Source organism: Elephantulus edwardii, unplaced genomic scaffold, assembly GCF_000299155.1.
Source record: "Elephantulus edwardii isolate Elephantulus edwardi_28Jun2011 unplaced genomic scaffold, EleEdw1.0 scaffold00050, whole genome shotgun sequence".
In the NCBI taxonomy this organism is placed as follows: Eukaryota; Metazoa; Chordata; class Mammalia; order Macroscelidea; family Macroscelididae; genus Elephantulus; species Elephantulus edwardii.
In genome coordinates this window covers 13,258,543-13,279,643 of record NW_006399800.1, presented here as the reverse complement: position 1 = coordinate 13,279,643, position 21,101 = coordinate 13,258,543, and the positions used below count along the sequence as shown (strand labels likewise).

At 36.4% G+C, this 21,101-nt stretch overlaps 1 protein-coding gene across 1 annotated transcript in view; it reads left to right on the top strand.

Annotated features, from left to right (window-relative positions):
* Positions 1-21,101, top strand: part of APC (adenomatous polyposis coli) — a gene marked incomplete at its 3' end in the record, with an annotated part of 125,609 nt that overhangs the window by 89,418 nt on the left and 15,090 nt on the right. Inside the window, exons 9-14 of the mRNA XM_006886699.1 lie at positions 6,698-6,796; positions 9,589-9,967; positions 12,327-12,422; positions 17,077-17,216; positions 17,782-17,859; positions 18,126-18,242. Coding sequence (XP_006886761.1) covers positions 6,698-6,796; positions 9,589-9,967; positions 12,327-12,422; positions 17,077-17,216; positions 17,782-17,859; positions 18,126-18,242 — 909 coding nt within the window. The remainder of the gene's footprint in view (positions 1-6,697; positions 6,797-9,588; positions 9,968-12,326; positions 12,423-17,076; positions 17,217-17,781; positions 17,860-18,125; positions 18,243-21,101) is intronic.

The following is a 21,101-nucleotide window of genomic DNA, read 5'->3' as shown; positions in this document are numbered from 1 at the left end:
CAACTCAAAGCATCAACCCTTTCTATGGAAAGTCCATGGAAGAACTGCCTTATGGAACTTCCAAGCTGATATCTCAAAGGCACATAGCTCGAATCTACCAGAGATCCCTGGGAGAAAGGCAAGCACTCTCCCATGCGATTTCCTGCCTCTGAAAAATCCACTGCAGGGTCAGCTGTGAGTTCCAACTCCATAGTACACAACGACAGCTGTCTATTAGACACAGACTGTCATATCTTTCTCCTGCAGATCAGTAGATTCAAACCAGAAACCTTTTTGGTTAGCAGCCAAACATTAACAAGGGCTCTTCTGTTTTAATCACAGTGCCTTCTAAAATGCAAATCTGGTTCTATAATTTGCTCATTGTATATCTACTACCCTGATTATATGTGTTGCTTTACCTTCCAGCAGTATCTCTCACTACATGCCCTCATTTCTCACTTCAACTTCAGTTCCTTGAGCATGTCTAGACCTTCCTGCCTGATTTTCTCTTTCCCTTAAAATCTCTTCTGCCTAAGCTCAATTTAAAAGTTAAACTAAAGCTGGACATGGACTAGGGATGATAAAAGGAGAATTGACACCTTCGAGCTTTGGTGCTGGAGAAGAGTATTGAATATACTGCTAGGAGAACAAACAAGATTGTCCTGGAGAGGGTAAAGCCAGGCTGCTCCTTGGAGGCAAGGATTCTGAAGCTCTGTCTGACATACTTTGGACATGTTGCAAGGCGGGATCCGTCCTTGGAGAAGGGAAATCATGCTTGGGAGGGTGGAGGGACAGCACAGGAGAGAAAGACCCTTGATGAGATGGATTGATTCTGTCACTGGGGTAGTGGCGTGGGTGTGTCAGAGACAATAAGGTAGGCAAGAGATAGAGCTGGGTTTAGGGCTGTTGTACATAGGGTCGCTATGAGTCGCAAGCGACTCAATGGCACATAACAACAACAAATGTTAGTTAAACTAAAGTTTAAATGTTCCTTCCTTTGGACATTTTTCTTGAATATAGTATGTACTTTCAAGTGCTTACGTTTTCACAGCACTTAACATATTCAGTGTTCATTTAGTTGTCCACCTTCCTTTTTAAAAGTGTTTCAAGCTAACTATTCTATGGACTGACAAAAGAACTAACAAGTCTAGAAGAAGTGCAACCAGGGTACTACTTAGAGGCAAGGATGGTGAGAGGAAGATTCCCAGCAAGATGGGCTGGACCAGGATCTGTAACAGTGGGCTCAAGCATGTGGGAGATGATGAGGACAGAACAGATTCAGCCATGTTGTACACTGGGTCCCTACAAGCCATAGTCTAGTCGATGGCACCTAACAACAACAGGATCCACATCTCACACTATACACAGAAATCAGCTCAAAGTGAATCAGAGACCTAGGGGTAAAGCCCAAAGCCATAGGATCATACGAGGCAAAATAGGACCAAACTTAAAAGCGCTTGCCAATGGCATAAAACAATAGGCTAGCACACATGGCCAGAAATGCATAACCAGGAGAGGATAAAATTGACAAATAAGACCTTCACAAATTAAGTCCTTTAGTGCATCAAACAATTTTTTCCAGTAGAGTGAGTGATAAAACCTACAGACTGGGGAAAAATCATGGGGCAGTGACATCTGAGAAAAGAGTCTTATAATGAAAGTTGACAGAATTCCTTCAGAACCTCCTCAAGGAGAACTGATAACCTAGTAACAAAATGGGCAAAAGGCATGAAAAGACTTTTCACAGGAGACAACATTTAGATGGCCAACAAACACGTGAAGAAGTGTTCAAAATCACTAGCAATAAACAAGAAACAAATCAAAAGCACAGTGAGATACCATCTAAACCCAGAAGCAATAGCAAAGTTCTAACAGGACAGTAAGCAGTAAATGTTGGAGAGGATGTGGAGAGAGTGGAACTCAAACACTGCTGGTGGGATTGTAAAGTGGTGCAGCCACTTTGGAAGGCAATTTGGCATTTCCTCAAAAAGCTGAACATAGAAATCCTGTATGACCCAGCTATTCCACTGCTAGGAATATACTCCAAGGAAAATAAAACTGAGACATGAAAGGAGATATGTTCACCTATATTGATAGCACCATTATTTGCAATAGCAAGAAAATGGAATTAGTCCAAATGCCCATCAACAAACGAATGTATTGAGAAATTGTGGTCCATTCACACAGTGGAATACCATCCAGTTCTAAGAAACAGTTTCTTAAAAATACTGTATAACATGGAAGAGTCTAGAGACCTTTATGATAGTGAACTCAGTCTCATAAGGACCAAAACTGTGTAATATCATTATTGTAAAAATAGAAGGATAACTAGTTGGATATGTATAATTGTCCAGAATGGAAGGAGGAAATCATGAAGATAGCAGAGTTTGGTGGTGGCAGGGGATGAAGGAGTTCCTGGGAAGATTTAATGGGGACTCTAATAGGAGAAGTAATAATGAGTATAGATCAATGATAATTGATGATACAAAATACAGTGCATATGAATGAAGAACCATGTAAATGTCCCATGGCCAGGTGATGGTCTACTCAGTATCGAGAGTGACAAGCTATTCACCCTGACTCACATTCAGTCCTCAAGAAGCACAGTCCTCCACCTCAAGGCCCTCTCACTGTCATGCTATTCCTAATACTTTACTATCCTGAGAAGCAGCCATTCCTGGCCAATTGTGTGAAGCCAAAGAGTACTGGAGAAACAAACATGGTTTGCAGGAGGTAAAAAAAGCAAAAACAAAAAAACCCACAACAATGTAAATGTAGGATTATATAAAACAATATACATGCATAAATGACACAATATAAATCAATTATTATATGCAAACCATCTCAGTAGCAGTCTGGATAGCAGTCAAGTAAAGGAAGTGTCTAGGATCGTGTTTGTTGTGTGTTACTGTTCTTTTTTCTCCCTCAAAAGTGGGTGGCTCTTGAGTCCTGGACTAAGGGTAGAGGCCAGCTTGAGGATGTGGCTTTAAAAATCCGTAGGATATTAATAAACTTATTAATTTTAGAATTGTTAATTTTAGAATGAATATTCTTTAAAAGACACAGCAAACATTTGTTTGCTGTACTGAACAACTTTTAATTTCTGTGACGCTGAACACTGTTCCACAGTCATGTCAAATACCATAATGGTTACCCATTATGTACAATGTTGAGATGAGCTTCCATATTGATTCATATTGGGAAGCAGGAGTGGCATCCTCTTCCTAAACCACATAACCTCTGGAAACTCTATGAACTTGGAGAAACAACAGTAACTGTGGAAAGGCATTAAATCATTTGTTCATAGAATCACTGAGAGTCGACCGACTTGACAGCAATCAACAACAACAACAAACCAATTTAAAAATTACTGCTCTTGCTCACCATTGCACCCAAAATAGCTAGTGTAGAACAGGTAATCCCTGACTAAAGTATGTGTTTAAGTTATGATGAGCCATACTTATAACCATCATTGTATCTAGAACATTGCATCTTTTGGGAGAAAGTTCTAAAAAAAAAAATCATTTGGGTGACAGGCGAAAAATTTCTGAGTTAATACAACACCAGTCATTTGATGAGGATAAGATGATGACCGAGACTAGTGTTAAAACCATCTCATCCATTTGGCAGGAACATCAGAAAAACTCATCCATGAGTCAGAGATGTTGAAATTTAATATTGCCAATGTTGCACACCTCATAGATCACAAATAAAGAACTTTAAGGGATTTTGAACAGGAATTAAATGCTGATAATACAGTAATAATAACTTACATTGATCAGGTATGTATGATTCAGGCTGTAGTCTTTTTAATCACTTGCTGTCCACTCAGAAGTAAGCAGTGAATAAATTTGACAGAAGAGTTAATGCTTTTGTACTGTAGTATTGAAGTCCTGAACATCCCATGGACTGCCAAAAGAACAAACATGTATGTCTTGGAGAAAATAATGTAGCCAGAATGCTCCTTCGAGGCAAAGATGATAAAACTTTGTCTAACATACATTGGGCATCCTGCTAGAAGAGGCTATTCCTTGGAGAGGGACATCATGCTTGAAAAGGTGGAGGGATGGCAAAAGACAGGAAGAACCTCAACTAGATGGACTGATACAGTGACTGCAGCAATAGGCTTGTTATGGCAAAGATTGTAAGGGTCATAAAGGATAGGATAGGATAGGGATAGGGATAGAATTCAGATCTGTTCCTAGGATTGCTGTGAATCATATACAACTTGACAGCACCTAACAACCACATAGCATCCAGAGAGCAAATAATAATTCACAGTCCTCCTATCATGATTTTTCTCTGTACCCCACTGGCTATGCCCTTTTCCAGTTAGCCAAAGTATCTATATCTAAAAGACAATTGCATCCAGCATTAGTAAGCTCTGTGCTGATATTTTATGGATTTTACTAATAATTCATCATCCAATTCATTTAAGAAATATTTAGGTGTCTGCTTTGAGCCCAAGACTACCACTGATACTAAGAAGACTGCACAGAATAAAGGTTTTATCCTCAAGGAATTTAAATTTGACTCTTTGTCTTAATGGTTGAAAATGACAACAGGGTATCTACCAGTATTTTTGTCTAACTGCATGATATTTTATTGTTATTATTTTTAATCATTAGTTTATAGGCTTAGCTGTGGTCTTTATTTTAGAAGGCTGCCACCTGTGCTCAACATTATACTACCAGTGTAGCACATGGACTATATTTTTATTGTTTCAGGGACTCACTTCCTATCCACAGTTGCATCCTGTGTTTTCAGATACTCACGGAGCTTGCTTTTTTTTTTTTTTTTTAGATGTAACTTTATAAAGAACTTGGATTTCCATTCATTTATTGTTGTGCATTTTCCTCCCCGCCTCCCCTTTTCCCCACTTCACATTTTTCTTTGGGGGAGAAGTTATTTCATTGTTATACATCACCCTCCCCCCCATACCACTTTACTATGCAGCTCTTATTCTGGACTCTTGTCATACCAATAATAGCTAATCCTGTATTCCTTTTATACAGTTCTCTCCCTCATCTGTTTCAATGCCATGTAAATTATTTATCCTGTTTTCTTCATTTTCCCCCAAACCCCATGTCAGTCCTGTTTTATAACAGTGGCATTATACAGTATTTGTCTTTTTTGTGACTGAGATATTTCACTTGGCATAATGTCCTCCAGGGTCACCATTTTGTATATTTCACAAGTTCTTTGTTTTTCAGTGCTGCATAATATTCCATTGTGTGAATATACCACAGCTTCTGTATCCATTCATTTGTTGATGGGCACTTGGGTTGTTTCCAGCTCTTTGCTATTGTGACTAAAGCAGCAATAAATATGGATGTGCATTAATGGAGCATTCTTAATGGATGTACACTCAGTACCTACCCTCAAAGTCAACACTTCATGGGTTTCTCATGTTCTTTGTTGTTGTGTGCCATCAAGTTGGGACTGGCTCACAGCTGACTGTCTAGAAAGTTTTTAGAGGCATTCATTAACGTGGGAGGAGATTGCCCATCTTTCTCCTGTGTTCATTCGTTAACACTTATGTACACATTTATCCAAGTTGTCTTTAACTCTCAACTTCTCTTTACACACATCCAGTGACAGTGACTTAACTCCTAAGCATCCTTTATAGACATTATTGTCTCTTTTTTCTGACCCACCTTAGTTTATATCTTCAGAACCATTAATTTGAACTGTACAGACTCTCTCCCTGATTTCCCATCCTTGACCTCTTTATCCTATCCTCCATATCTTCTTAAAAGATTTTTTTTCTAGTTATGCTAGTTTCCTGCCTGAAGTCAAGTGGCTTCACTATATTAAAGCAAGTGACAAATGAAACACTTCATAATTTAACAAGGTGTGTTCTATCCACCATAAGCTAGAACACTTCAACTTCTCCAATTTTATACCTAAGATAGACCCTTCAATCAACCTCCTACTTCAAAATTCAGAAACTGTCTTAAATGTTACTTATTTTATGAAGCCATTTTTTAAAAAAACCTCATTGCTGTCTAGCTGATTCTGACTTGAAGCAATCGTCCATTTGGGTTTCTATGGCTGTAAATCTTTATGAGAGGAGACTGCTTCTTTCTGTCGGTGAGCCACTTTTGGTTTGCAGCCTGACATTATGCAGTATGCTATTAAGGCTCCTTGTATAGCTTTCAGTAGAGACTCAGCAGCTGGTTGTTTTCCAGTGTTCCCTCCATATTTTATACTTCTGCAGTTGTGCTTAGCATATCACATTGCAGTTATTTAATTTTTTTTTTTTCATTACTTTCTCTAAAAGAAGTTTCCAGGAGCCCTCTCTGTACTTGGAATTTATTGAGGATTTGGCCTATGCAAAATTTACCTTAATTTTCTGGGGACTTGGAGTATTTAAAAAGTTGAACATTCTTCCATTGCTTTTCATCAGTCTGCTTATGTGTAACTGACTGTGGCTATATGTGTTTTGATCTGTGAAAAAAATACTACTACTAGAATTTGTTCAGTGTTTGGTTATTTTATATTCTATTTAAATGCTCTTTTGTGACAGTCTTTTTCTTTTGTTTGATCTACTTAATAAATTTGTAGGTTAAAATAATTTTGGACAGTTAAAATATTCTTATTCTAGTGGCATATTTGCTTATCCTAAAAACAGATTGTTTAGAGTAAATTAACATGAATGTAAATATTTTTATCTATAATCTAAAATAGGCTACATAAAATTTGTTTTCTTTTCTAGAGTTCGACTGCACGCATGGAACATGACACAGCAAGTGTTTTGAGTTCTAGTAGCACACACTCTGCTCCTCGAAGGCTTACAAGTCATCTGGGAACCAAGGTAACAGATTTTAAACTCATGTTCCTAATACTTCAGTAAAAATTCTTCGTATCCATCTTCAATTCAACCAGGACAGAATTCTGATTTCATCACCACTGTCATCTGTTAGGGAGCTCTGGTGGCATAGTCCATAGGGAGTTGCACTGCTAACCCGAAGGCAGTCCCTCTGGCAGTTCACATACACCAGCAGCTCAGAGGGTAGAAGATACACAGTCTCTTGCCATGTGGTTTACAGCCTCCAAAAACCTGCAAGGAGGTCAGTTATGCATTGGTTCTGACTCAACGACAGTGAGTGAGTGATGAGTGAGTCTGTTAAATGATTCCTGTTTTGAAAAAAGCAAAGGCCGAGTTAAAATGAAGATAGATAGATAGATAGATAGATAGATAGATAGATAGATAGATAGATAGATAGATAGATAGATACGTTTGGTTGGGGGGTTTTTTTTTTTTCTTTCCTTTTTTCCCAGTCTTAATCATCTGTTTTTCTACAAGTATCCTAAGCTTCATCTAAACTGTTTACTTGGTATTTCCTGACCATTTCTAATGGTCTTCTGCCTACATGCCTTGCCTTAGTGGTACACACCTCCCCTTTTTGCTCTGACATAAAATGCCCATCAGAATTCTTGTCAGCCATCAGATGGTTTTTCTTGAGCTCTTCTTTTTACTTCCCCAGCAGAGGATCTAGTGAATTCGAACCATGTACCTTTGGGATTGCAACACAGCTTTTGCCACAAGGCCACCAAAGCTCCCTGCGCTCTTTTTGAAAGGGAATTTTCTTATCCTTAAGTCCTTTATCTGCCCCATCCAACCCATCTACCACCCTACAATCACTAGGATTTGCATGAAACTTCCTTTTTGAGAACAAGATCTTTTTTAAAAAAAAAATAAATATATTATTCTTTTGTGCATGTACCGTCAAATCAGATCTGACTGGTACAGGAGGAGATTGCCCCTCCTTCTCCAGCAGAGCATTTGGTGGATTTGAACTGTGTACCTCTGGGATTGCAGTGCAGTTTCTTGCCACTAGGCCACCAGAGCTCCCTGAAAACAAGATCTTTTAAAAAAATCTTTTGTAGCATTTAGCACAGCACAATGAGTATTGAATAGTTACTAACTGACATGGTTAGTATTACCCATTATTGGTAAATGACCTTTCCTAGGTTATTATAGCAATTAGCAGGACTTGAGAATAATACCTTTTGAAAAGAAAATTTTTTCATTATTATTTTGCAACTACAGACTACTGTTATGTTGACCAAGATAAAATTCTAATGTTACTGAATAATACATTTTAAATTAAGTCTTGGGAATTTTTTATGCTTATTGCATTCTATATCATTTTATTTTATATTCATAAACTCATGTCTTAGATCAACATTAGTTATTTTCAACAACATTTTCTTAGAACCTTTAAGCAAAGTGTTACTGAAATAACTAAGGTTGATTTAGGATATGAGTTTTGGAGTACTTAGTGATCATATCAGTAGGCTATTTAATATTTTTTATAATTGAACTGTAGCTACGAGACTTCTTTGTATACCAGTATACTTATTTGTATATTGTGCTAGAAATTTTATATATATTATCGCTGATGCCGTGACGTATTTTTATCTGTCTTATTTAAATGAGTAGACTGAAGCAGGAAAAGTTCAGCTTCTCTGTCATTAAACTGGCACACAAACCCAGATTTATCCATCATCAATAAACATCTAAAAAAGATATAAAGAAAGCTATAAAGAAGATCTAATAACAGTATGAAAACCAGCAACCAGAATACCATCCCAGTTTGAAATGATTAGCATACTAGTGGTACATTGTTTTTAACTCTTGGCTTCTGACAGAAAGTTTGAGTGCAGGAGCAGCTCCGTGGGAGAAAAATCTGTTTCCATGAAGATTACAGCCTTGGAAACCCTGGGGGGGGATGGCAGTTCTTCTGTGTCTTGAGTTGGAATTGATAGCACTATTTTTGGTTTTAAGTGACTTGCGTGTACTGCCTTATACATAAATGGCATTTAATCTTTACAGCGGGGGAAAAACCTCTTTAGTTATTCCTACATTTGTAACATAAAATTGAAGCTCAGAGAAATCAATTTACCAGTATTATAGAGCTAAACTGCAAGTAGAGCCAGATTTGGAACCCAGATCTGGTAGAAGTCCATTTTTCTAAAAGTATGTATGTATGAACAACATAAGCACTATCAGCAAGATAGCTCTTGTAGGAACCTGCGTTGGACATTATAGGATGTTTAGCCTCATTTCAAGGGAGAAAGTATGATTTCAGCATTATTTTATAATCTGATAAGAATTAATGATGGCTGAAAACTATGTAGCAAATTCTGTTGGTAAATAATATTAGTAAATTATAATATTACAACAGCGTGTGTTTATTGATTGTAGTTATAAAATTAAAAGAATTTGTAAATATTATCTAGAACTAGATAAAGCACATTCCTTACTCTCTGTGTGTGTGTGTGTGTGTGTGTGTAATCATTTGATTCCCATTAATCAGTCATTATAATCATTGCTCACCAATTGATTGCCAGATAGCCCTTTCTTTATGTAAGAAACTACTTTTTCTTTCAACATTCTATACAATAACCATCCTATTTACTCATATAACAAACTGATGATTATTGAATGGATTTTGAAATAATTCATTTTCTCATCTTAGAAAGGTGTGGGGGTTTTTGTTTTTTAAGTTAGTCACAAAAATATCCCATTCATCACGTCATTGGGTTTGGCTTTTGGATATTAAAGTCATAATTTTGTTTCTAAACTCATTTGGCCCACAGGTGGAAATGGTGTATTCATTGTTGTCAATGCTTGGTACTCATGATAAGGATGATATGTCACGAACTTTGCTAGCTATGTCTAGCTCCCAAGACAGCTGTATATCCATGCGACAGTCTGGATGTCTTCCTCTACTCATCCAGCTTTTACATGGCAATGACAAAGACTCTGTATTGTTGGGAAATTCCCGGGGCAGTAAAGAGGCTCGGGCCAGGGCCAGTGCAGCACTCCACAACATCATTCACTCACAGCCTGATGACAAGAGAGGCAGGCGTGAAATCCGAGTCCTTCATCTTTTGGAACAGATACGCGCTTACTGTGAAACCTGTTGGGAGTGGCAGGAAGCCCATGAACAAGGCATGGACCAGGACAAAAATCCAAGTACGTTTTCTATAGTATGTGTCATAGTGCATGTTATAAAACAAATGTAAAATCTTCAGAAGACTTTGAGTCAGTGTATTGTCTTGTAAATAGGCACATGGATTCATGTTAGCTTGCTCCTCTGCCAACTGGAGTTAAGCTAAAGGCTAAATTCTAGGAAATTCTGCTAAAGGAAAATGGAGTGTTTATCTAAGCAACCAGAAAAGAAACACAGATCAAGAGTGACAGCTAGACCTATAGCTCAATAGAGGGTAATTTTATTATCAGTTTACTTCATTTTTCAAAGGAAGTAAGACAGAAAAGTGATTACCCATGATAATGAGTAGATTCAGCTATTAGTTTGTATATCATTCTACTTAGTGGACACAGTTTTATGTTGTATCTGGTATCTTGTTTGGTCCATATAACAGCCTATGGAAAAGGGAAGGATGGGTATCATTTCCATTTTACAGATGAATAAACTGAGGCTCAGAGGAGCTGAAAGATTTGTTCATGGCTTCATAGCTAGTAAGTGGAAGCAGGAACAAAGGCCAGATCTCCTGGCTCTTAGTCTCATGCTCTTCCTACTGCATCGTCCTGTCCCAGGAGGTAGGCCCAGTTTCTAGGGATGATGCCATCCCCCTTTGCTCAGGGAAATACGCTTGCCCACCAGCCCCTTTCCTTCAGGAGTAGGGAACAAGATAACTGAGACCCCTGGGAACATAACTTACTTCATTCCTTTAGTGAAGAGCTAAAAGCAGTAAGTAAGGTAAAGTCCTCCTTTCCACCAGACAGGAACTTGTCATGCAGATTGAGATTTATAGACCCAGTATTTTTGATCTAGCAATGGACTTAACATTTTCCTTTATTTAACCTTGACATTACATTTGTGGTCTAGGGAAATTCAAAGATAAGTAAATACACATAGGACCAGTCTATTGATTTAAAGAGCAGAAGGAGGAAGTGATGGTGGCAGCATAATTTATGAAGCTATATAAAAACAACTTTTGTAGGGAGCTCTGGTGGCCTAGTAGCAAGAAGCTGCACTGCAATCCCAGAGGTACATGGTTCGAATCCACCAGATTCTCTGCTAGAGAAGGAGAGGTAATCTCCTATACTAGTCAGATCTGTTTTGACAGTACATACACACAAAATAATAAAAAAGAAAACAAATTTTTTTTTAAAATTACTTTTGTGGTTGGTTGTTTTTAACTTAAGTCTGAAGGAGGATTTATTTTCTGTCTGAAAATTTCAAGCACAAGTAAAAAAGCCGAGATAGTGAAGTAGTCATAATCTTTGGTAACTGGAAAATTTATTATAATATCCTTTGGAGGAGGAGGAATAATAAGGATGTAAGGGGGAAGACACTGCGCGTTTAGATTTTCTTTGGTTGTGTTGTCAGGAGGGACCAGTCCTTGAAGAAAGACCTCAGGCTGGGAAAGGTAGAGGGTTGAAGAAAGAGAAGAAGCCCCTCAACAAGATGATTGACACAGTGACTGTAACATTGGGCTGGAGCATATCGGATGATGAGGGTTGCTCAAGATAGGGCAGGGTTCAGATCACTTGTTTATTCATAGGGTCACTTTAAGTGGTAGCCAACTCAGTGCCACCTAACAGCAGCAATCCACAAGTACTCAGTGATTCACATTTTGTGATTCACATTCACTCATTACCTGTTTTCAAATAAGCAGTCTGCACTCATAGTACTGTTAGAAATTGACTTACTGTGTTTGCCTTTTATTATTATTTCCAGTAAGATTTGAAACTGCCCTTGGCAGTTGTTTATAGAGGTACCTTTTATTGCAAAGCTTTTCTCTAAGTGCTTGCTGTTTATTACTTGTCTATGTAGTAAGCCTAGTCTACTAGGTATCACATTTGTGTACCACCATGTATGCTAAGCCACACCCAACCATGGTTTAAATAGAAAGTGTAAGCGAAGTTAAAACTGATACTGTCCTCTTTTGTAGTCACCATTATTTCATATTAATAATTTTTCAGTCACAGTATAAACCTGCAGGGCACTTAACTCTTAACAGACCTGGTCAAGGCAGATGAATGATTAACATTTTCAAGAGAAAGCACTATTTTCTATTCTCCTCGCCTCCCCTCATTTATTCAGTAATCTTTGGAAACAGGAGTGGCATCCACTTTCTAAACAACATGCCTCCAGAAACTCTATGAACTTTGATAAATGTCAATAGTTGTAAAGGGCTTCAGGCCTTTTGTTCATAGGATCTCTGATTCATTCTTGTCTCAGAGGCAGTCAACATTACTGTACATTAGGGACATATTAGTTATCCCTGTATGCTTTTAAAGTATTTTACCATTATTGCTTTTGAAATAGCAAGGTATTATTGTTTCTTTCCTTTTTCTTTCTCAGTGCCAGCTCCTGTTGAGCATCAGATCTGTCCTGCTGTGTGTGTTCTAATGAAACTTTCATTTGATGAAGAACATAGGCATGCAATGAATGAACTTGGTAAGACAGAAATGTTTCTTAATGTCATAAAAGTGTACTGGGTGAATTTTAAATTATGGTAGAAATTTATTGTAATAAATGAAGTTTTTGATCATTGATAAACTAGGATATAAAGCTACTCACTCCTGACTATAGCAAATAGTGAGAGCCTGGTTTCTAAAGGAGAGAAGATCGTGAATCATAGATACCCTACCCTAACATAAACTAACTTGGATTTTCAGTGTCTTAGCTAAAGCTTGAAAAAAATCATATGGGCTACTTCTTACACCCACTGCCAGTGTGTAGACCCTTGTGACAATTGTCAAGGAGGGTAATTTGATTTATTTTTAAATGTAGTTATTCATTCCATTGTTTGGGCTTTTTTACCAGTTATTATAGAACTTAGCTTCTGGTGAACTTCAAGAAATATTACTAAGATTCTTTTATTATTACAGTTAAGGTTTCTCTTTATGGTTATTAGTGCTTTACTGGATATTCATGATAGTAACTTTAAAATATTTAATGCAGAAAAATAAGATCTATTTAAATTAGAAGTATCCCATTAATGTTGAAAGGATTTCTCTTTCAGATACATTTGTCACACACCCAGTACCCCATTTTTCATATAAGCATTTTTCTTTGATTTCTAGGTTTATTTTGCATATGTGGTATTTATAAATTACTTCATGCTAAGCCACCTCATGTGAACTGGATCTGTCTAGTTATACCATAAGCAAGAAGCTGACACTGAATTTTCCATCTTTGTGTAGCTGTGCCCTTGCTTTTTTGTGCTATTTATGTGACATTACATTCAGTTCCCGCTTTGTATTCCTACCACCTCATTGTTATCATTCATCATTTATCTTAAAAGTGATTAAGTCATGAGATTCATTTCAACACAGAGAACCTAAACAGCCAAGGATAAGTGTTGCCTCCTTCAGAGTCATCACTTTGGGAGGCTGTGTACTTTGTGTTTTCAGGCCTGCCTTCCAGCCTTCCTTTTCTTCCCATAAACCTTACCAATTGGCCCACCTGACTCTCTTCTTCCCCAGCTTTCTATGGAACTGAGTATGATCTTAGGGGATTTTTTTTTTCCTTCCTCAGTACAGTCCAATTTCTAAAATTTTAAAGTTTGCCTTTTTTGGTTTTGGGGGTTTTTTCTAATCCTAATAATAATGAGAAGGGAATAAAAATAATGAATAAACAGGAAAATTAATCCAATTTTTAAAACACCACAAGTTTTTACATAATGTCCCTGTATTCCATTGGACTGTAGACTAGGACTGACACAGTAATCATCTGAATTTGAAAGTAAAACGTAGACTCAGTATTTGTTCCTCTTCCTTCTTCAGGTAGGAAGGCTACCCGGGGCATTTCATCACAGGAGCTAGGGCAGGGGCTTTCAGGTGAGGAGCAGGATGGGGCCTCTGGGGGTGTGACTGTTGGGGACATAGCCAAGGGGGATTACCTTCTTACTCAGCCTCCAAATTTGCATTGGGGTAAAGGGAAGATCAAGCTTGGCATATTGGGGCAGATAGTATACAACACACAAATTATCTGGTAGCGAGTGATAAGAAAGTCTCAGATATTTGGTAAAGGGAAATTCCCAAGCCCACTCAGGTAAGCCTGTCACTTGTCCATACATGAAGATCATACAGCTATCCCGATCTCTTTACATTTATACCTATTAGTATTACAAATGTTAGATTATTATATCAATCAGTTCTGTCCTGGAAACTGTGCTAAGTGCTAGACATAAAATAACTATGGCATAGTCCTGACTTTCAAGGAACTCATGTTATGTTCTACATTAGTGTTTCCGAAACCAGATCATAATGATCACCAGAGGCACTTCTCAAACCATGTACATTATCTAGCTTGCAATGGCTGAGTAACGCAGGATCTCCAGGGAAGAATCCTGGAAATCATCTTTAACAAGTGACCAAATAATCCAATCTATAGAAAACTGATGGTGGGCCCCTGATAACTTGTTTTAGAATGAGGCATTTCATGCTAATGGGGATTATTTAAAAGTAAGTAAAATGAAAAGAAAGAAGAGAAAAAACAAACCCACTTTTAAAAATTCTCATCTCTTCATTATCTTTTTGGATGATAATCTAATTAAGGCCTCTACTGAATATCATTTGAGGTAGCTGGTCCTCTTATCTGTAAGATTATAATGAAATGCCTGATTAAATAATACTTTGGTCCACCTAGACCAGTTTTCTCACATTGATACCATGAAAATAATAGCACACTTATCATCTTTGGATTACCTGAAAACATCTTATTTTTTAATTCTGTCAGACATGACTTTGCACCATATTTTTGTAAATCTGTTATCATTTTAGCATATGGATTATATTCTTTGCCTTATTAACATTCACTGAAATCTTTGATTTGCCAGAAATCTTAAAGAGCTCCCTCTTCCATCTATATTAGATAAAACGTCTTTTGAATTTTCTTTAGCTATATTCTTCATGATCTTGCAAACATTTGCTATATTATTCTTTAATCCCCATTTTCACAATCAAATCTTACAATGTTTCCTTTATCCAGGCAGTATTATTTATTTAACTCTTTGATCATTTAGTCCCTTCTTGGAAACCATATAGCTAAATTTTCTAAGTATCCAAAATATTGTTACACCAGGCATGTGTAGGTTTTATGTCTCTATAAAGCTTTATAATTGTATGTTTTGTGTTGATGTTACTTTTCTTTATAATACTTTATATTTTGGTAGTCTCATCTGTCTACAGCAAGTCTGTAGCGCTCCCAGGTTTGTTTCCTGAGTCAAGATCCTCAATTCTTTTACTGATTCCTCTTTAGCCTAGTGATTGATGGGTTTTCTTAGCACTTTAGAATCAATCAATCTCACTCTCTCTCTCTCTCGGCAATATCATCTACTAGCAGGGCATCATTTACACTATTTTTTTGTCTCAAATTTTAGAAATTATCAAAATGCTTATCTGATGTCTTAAATGTTTTTTTATTAGACATTAACTTCAGATGTTGTGCTGTGAGGTTGGGTGTTGTTTTTTTTTTCTCACTTAACCCCCAAATCACTCTATTCTCTGAGTTTTCTTTTCTTAAAATGACATCCTGAAAATCCCAGTTGCTCAAACCAGAATTTTGGAAGTCATCCATGATTCCATCTTTATTTCCCACATCTAGTAGTTTTACTTCTTAAAATATATTTCAAATCACTACTCTTCTTTTCATCCTCAGTCCAAGCTGCTACTCCCTATCCCTAGTTATTCTTTCCCTTGCCCAAAATTTGGTCCGTAAGGTCTTACATATATCACCTGTACATCCTCATATCCTCTGTGCTCTTTCAGGCCCAGCGTTCCTTACACAGGCTCACTCTTCTGCTTCAGATGCTGCTTTGGTGTTCCTGCTCTGTCCTCTTTAAATACTCACTCAATTTACCTTTTTAGTCTCAAATATTCTTTCCTCATCTTTTTTCCTGATCTTTCAGACTGATGTAAAATCCTCTGTTATCTTGCTCTGTTTCTCTACATCACACTTAATAATTTTAAATCTGTAAGATCCTTGAAGATAGTGGCTTTATTTTCTTCATTGGTTATATTTCGGTGGGTAAACAGCTTCCCAAATTAATTTTCACTTACCTACATTCAAACTCTGTCATCTCTGCTAGCCAGAAAGCCTTGAAATGTGTTCCTTAAATTTCTTGGCTTGGAATTCTTGCCCCAAAGTAGAATTTTATCTCATTTACAAATTTGCTGATTCCTCTGCTTACTGACTCTCTCAGATCATTTATAAAAATACTAAATGTACTTGTTCTCTTTCAGAAGAAGGGCCTGTTTAGACTCCTAGTGTGCAGAAATTTCCTGTTTATCTATATTTATTCTCTTTTTTTTTTTTCTGTCAAAAACACTTCTCTGTTACAAAACAATAAACCAGTTTCCATGGTCCCTCACTATTCTGAATAGCCTCCATCTGCATTTTCCTTTCTTTTTTGTTCATTCTTTCATCATTTTGCTTCACCTTTAATTTCTTTTTTTCTCCCTCCTTTGTGTCTTTCCCTTTCTTTTCCTGTCATTTACCTTTTTAATGGTTACCATTGTGGGCATGATTGAACATATCCAGTGGTATAAAATCACATTAGAAAATAATAAATCTTAGCCACAACTGTTATTCAGTATGAGTGAATGTTAAAGATAAGAAACTTTTAAAGTTTGACTAGATATTTTTCTTTTAAAAAACTTTGCTTTGTGCACAGTTTCATTTAAAATTTTAACGTATTCCTAAAGACAGATAAAATGGTGTTAAAGTAGTAAGATTACACAATGTGTGACAGTAAAGAATATAAAGTCCTACTGTTAAAATACATTAAGATTTATTGCTTAATTTCAGAAAGATGTAGTAGTCAGCTTGGAAAATTTTACCCTTCTCCATCATTGACAAGAGAACAGTGTATAAAGGCTGGTGGGTGGAGAAATTGGCATAGTTGCCAGTTATACCTAATAAATATATAAAATCCTTTTAATCATTTATGTGGCTTTTAATTCTATAGGCAAATTGAAAAGATTTATTCACATTCTTTGAGATTTTTTTTTATTCCTGATATTTAAGCTACCTCCTTGGTACCAGTTTGTTTTACTTTAGATTATTGGTTGGTTTGTTTGTTTTCCCTCTTCCCTTTTTAAATTAGGGGGACTACAGGCCATTGCAGAATTATTGCAGGTGGACTGTGAAATGTATGGGCTTACTAATGACCACTACAGTATTACATTGAGACGATATGCTGGAATGGCTTTGACAAACTTAACTTTTGGAGATGTAGCCAACAAGGTATGTTTTACCCATTTCTTAGGCATGTGCTAATTTACTGCCCTACAAACTATTTTTATTGATTTTCTTTTTATCACTCTCTCCATTAAGCACTAATAAAAACTGTACTTCACATCCCACTGCATACCCTTTCTCCTTCAGTTGTCTTGATGCTTAAACAAAGGCAAAATACATCTACAAGCACACACAGTAGAGATTCTATTTTATGTAACTGCATTAAAAATGGAAAATACTCCTCTTAGGAATGAGAGCAAAAACTGGACAATCCTGTGGATCAAGACAAATGTTTCAAACATATTGGTTCCATTCAAATAACTGGGCCTTACTTTAAAACTCTTTGCTTATAATTCTTATTCATTTATTTAATTTTTCATTTTGACAAGAGAAAAATATATGGTAACAGATTAAAATGATACTTGTCTTTCATGTATGTCCTCTGGTCCTATATCTTTTAAAGATAAAATATTAGTTATAATTAAATGAGACCATTAAAACTGAGTGAAATAGTAAAAGCACAGTTTCGGTTCCTGTCTAATGAATTTCTGCACCATGTTTTCATTTGCAGGCTACTCTGTGCTCTATGAAGGGCTGCATGAGGGCACTTGTGGCTCAACTTAAATCTGAAAGTGAAGACTTACAGCAGGTACTAATTAAAATTTCAGTTATTTTCTAGAAAATAAGTTAATATTCTCATTAAACTATGACTTATTATTTAGTATCTCTTCCTTACCTTAACATCAAAATAAAGGGAGATATTTATGTTGTAGAAATTCATTTGGACACCACATTATAACATTTAAGAGAAATTTATTAATAGAGTTCTACTCTTAACCTCTAGCATTTTTACAGTTTTCTTTTTAAAAGAAATAAAAATAATTTTATATATCTGTTCATTTGATTAATTTGCAGGTTATTGCAAGTGTTTTGAGAAATTTGTCTTGGCGAGCAGATGTTAATAGTAAAAAAACATTGCGTGAAGTTGGAAGTGTGAAAGCATTAATGGAATGTGCTTTGGAAGTTAAAAAGGTACCTTTGAATACTGTGGTAAAGTTTTCATATATGGACTTTCCCTCTTTTTTTTGGACAGAAAAAAAAATTGTTTACTTGTTGCTTTGATGTATCTATCAGGATTATTATCTATTTTTCACTCATTTACAGAGAGTAAACAAGAGTAAGGAGAAAATAGAGTTCTTAAATTACAGACGTTTGTCATCTGATACAGTGAAAAGGGTGGAAATTGTTTCTTTTTTTTAAAAAGTTCAAAAATACAGTTGATTATTTTTGTACCTTTTGTCATTCTCCAGACATTGTTTGACTTTTCTGTCACCACTTACTACCGGAAAGGGCTCAGAGGTGTGGGAATTTCAGTTTCTATTATTTTCTTTTCTTTTTTTAATTAAATGGTGTTTTTATTAATGATTTTTAATGCAACATGCTTATTTTTACAGCATATTCTTTCCATTTCATTTTTCCCCATTCATTCATTATTGCATATTTTCCTCCCTGTCCACCCTGCCCCCTAGTTTGTTTTTCTCTTTGAAGAGAACAAAATTCATTGTTACACAATCCCTCCCTCCTAGTCCACTGTCCACTTTAATATGCATTTCTTTTTTTGTAATCTTGTCATTAAAATAATACCTAATCCTATATTGTATGACCCCTTTTTAAAATGCCCTGTCACACACCTGAGATTTATTACTGCTGGACTTCTCTTACTCTCCTAAACCCATAGCCTATATTCTCCTTCAGAACATTTCAGAGAAAGCAAAAAGATTCTGTGTTTTGTTTGTTTATCTGTGTGTTATATCTATAAAACTCAAGAAAATCAACGGGAAAGGAATAATTAGTAAGAAATTTTTAACACAGGGACTAGTTATAAAGAAAATATTCAGATATATTTAAGGCTTACATAATAATGATTTTAGACACTACTGAAAGGGGTAGAAGATTTATACTGACATTTCTATGAAAAAGATAAATGGTCAGTACATACACACAAACACAAAAATGCTCAACATTCTTACTTATCTCGGAAATGCACTTTAAAGCTATGACAAGATACCATTAAAGATTTGGTTAAAATATTGATCAAGTATTGGCAAGTGGAGCAACTGGAACTTGGACAGTTAAAGTTTGTGGAAAAATTGTGCAGAGGGTTCATTACCATTGACCACCTTTCCTCATACCACCATCCCCAAGCACATTATTTCTTTTATTCTTATCTTGCATTTGTATGATACATAGTTAAAATAGGTAAACCAATATTAAAACTTTAGTATTACCACCTAAATTTCATTGTTAATTGTGCTCACATTCACTGTTTATTTGATACAGTTCTGTGCATTTTTACAAGTGCACAGTCCCATGCATCCAACATTATGATGTCATAAATAATAGCTTCTTGTCCCTGAAATTGCCCTTGGCTCCACCTATTTATTCCTCCTTCTCTTGAATCTCTCGCACTCATCTTTTCACTACCTCTACAGTTTTGCCCATAGAAGAATAGTTTTTTAAAGATAAATTCTCCCTAAATTCTTCCCTAAGCTTTTAATGCAAGTGCAGTTTTAGAATTACTAGCCTGTGAGAAACACATAATACTCTGTACTGATTTGGTCCTGCATCAGGTTCACAATACAATTTCTTTGTTTCTTTCCTGCATTCAGTAGAGTAGTCACAATGGGCATTCTCTTTTCTTTTTTATTTATTCCTCTGTCCCTTCTCAACTTCATTTGCTTGGAAGGATTAAGAGCACTACTTTTCATATCGCACATGTGCAGTACCACTTTTAACAGCGTTCGCCTGGCTCGTGCTCTTTTACACAATAGAAACGAGCCATTCCTTCCCATGCCCTCTGTCTCAGGTTTGGCTGTTTATTCAGAGCTGTTGGTCTCCCTTGTCTCTCTCTTCTCTACTGGATGGTTTGGAGGTGGTTTTTTAAATTTGAGTTGGTTTTTTATTTTTTCAAATTGTGATGAATATGTACAGGCTAAAGCTTGCTCTAGCTTAGTAATTTCTACCTGTACAATTTAGTGCATGTACACTGGTATTTCTCTTTGTCAGGTTCACCCCATTCCTTTTTGTTGTTTTTATCAAATGATACTTTATTGTATCTTTTTATCTCTAGTAATTCTTTGCCAGTAAACATTTGGCAGCACCACTGTTGATGTCTTGTGGGTAGTGGCTATCAATGTTGCAGTCTACACAGCTGGATAATAGTTCCAGAGAATTCTCTGGCTAAAGATTACTATCCCTTCTGAAGGCAATCCTGATAATCTCATCAAAAGTGATATTTCCATTGTGCTTAGTATTTTTCTGCTTCTTTCTGTTCCTGGTGAAGGGTTTGATGATTTAGTCCAGAGCAGAAGACATCTCAGTCCGAACCTATTAGTTCCAAATAGTCAGTTTCACCGTAATCCTTCATTCCAGCCACCCAGTTGCCTTAGCAATGTTATTAACACGTTTTTTGGAGACAAACCTTGCAGGCCAATCTTGAAGGCTTGAGTGGACTTGACACCAATTTTCCCACACCAGCAGGTGCGCTAGCACCTCAGATGAATGAATTTTTACCTTATTGGAATCAAACGTGGACAGTGTAGCAGTGGTAGCTGCTCTCAGCTAAATTCTGCAGGCTTCCAGGCTGAAAGCAAGTTACACATACAGTCTTGCTATCCTTCTCCAAATCATTCCACTATTAACCCAGACTTAATGGACTCTGAGCATAAACCCCCACTTTCTTCTCTCACCCCTGTAGTTTGTATATATTTGTTTATATAAACGATAGGCAGTCCTTATCCTTTTACGACTGACTGACTTCACTCAATGTGATGTTTTCAGGACTCATTTGTGTTACTACGTGCCTCAGGACCTCATTTATCTTTTTTTTTT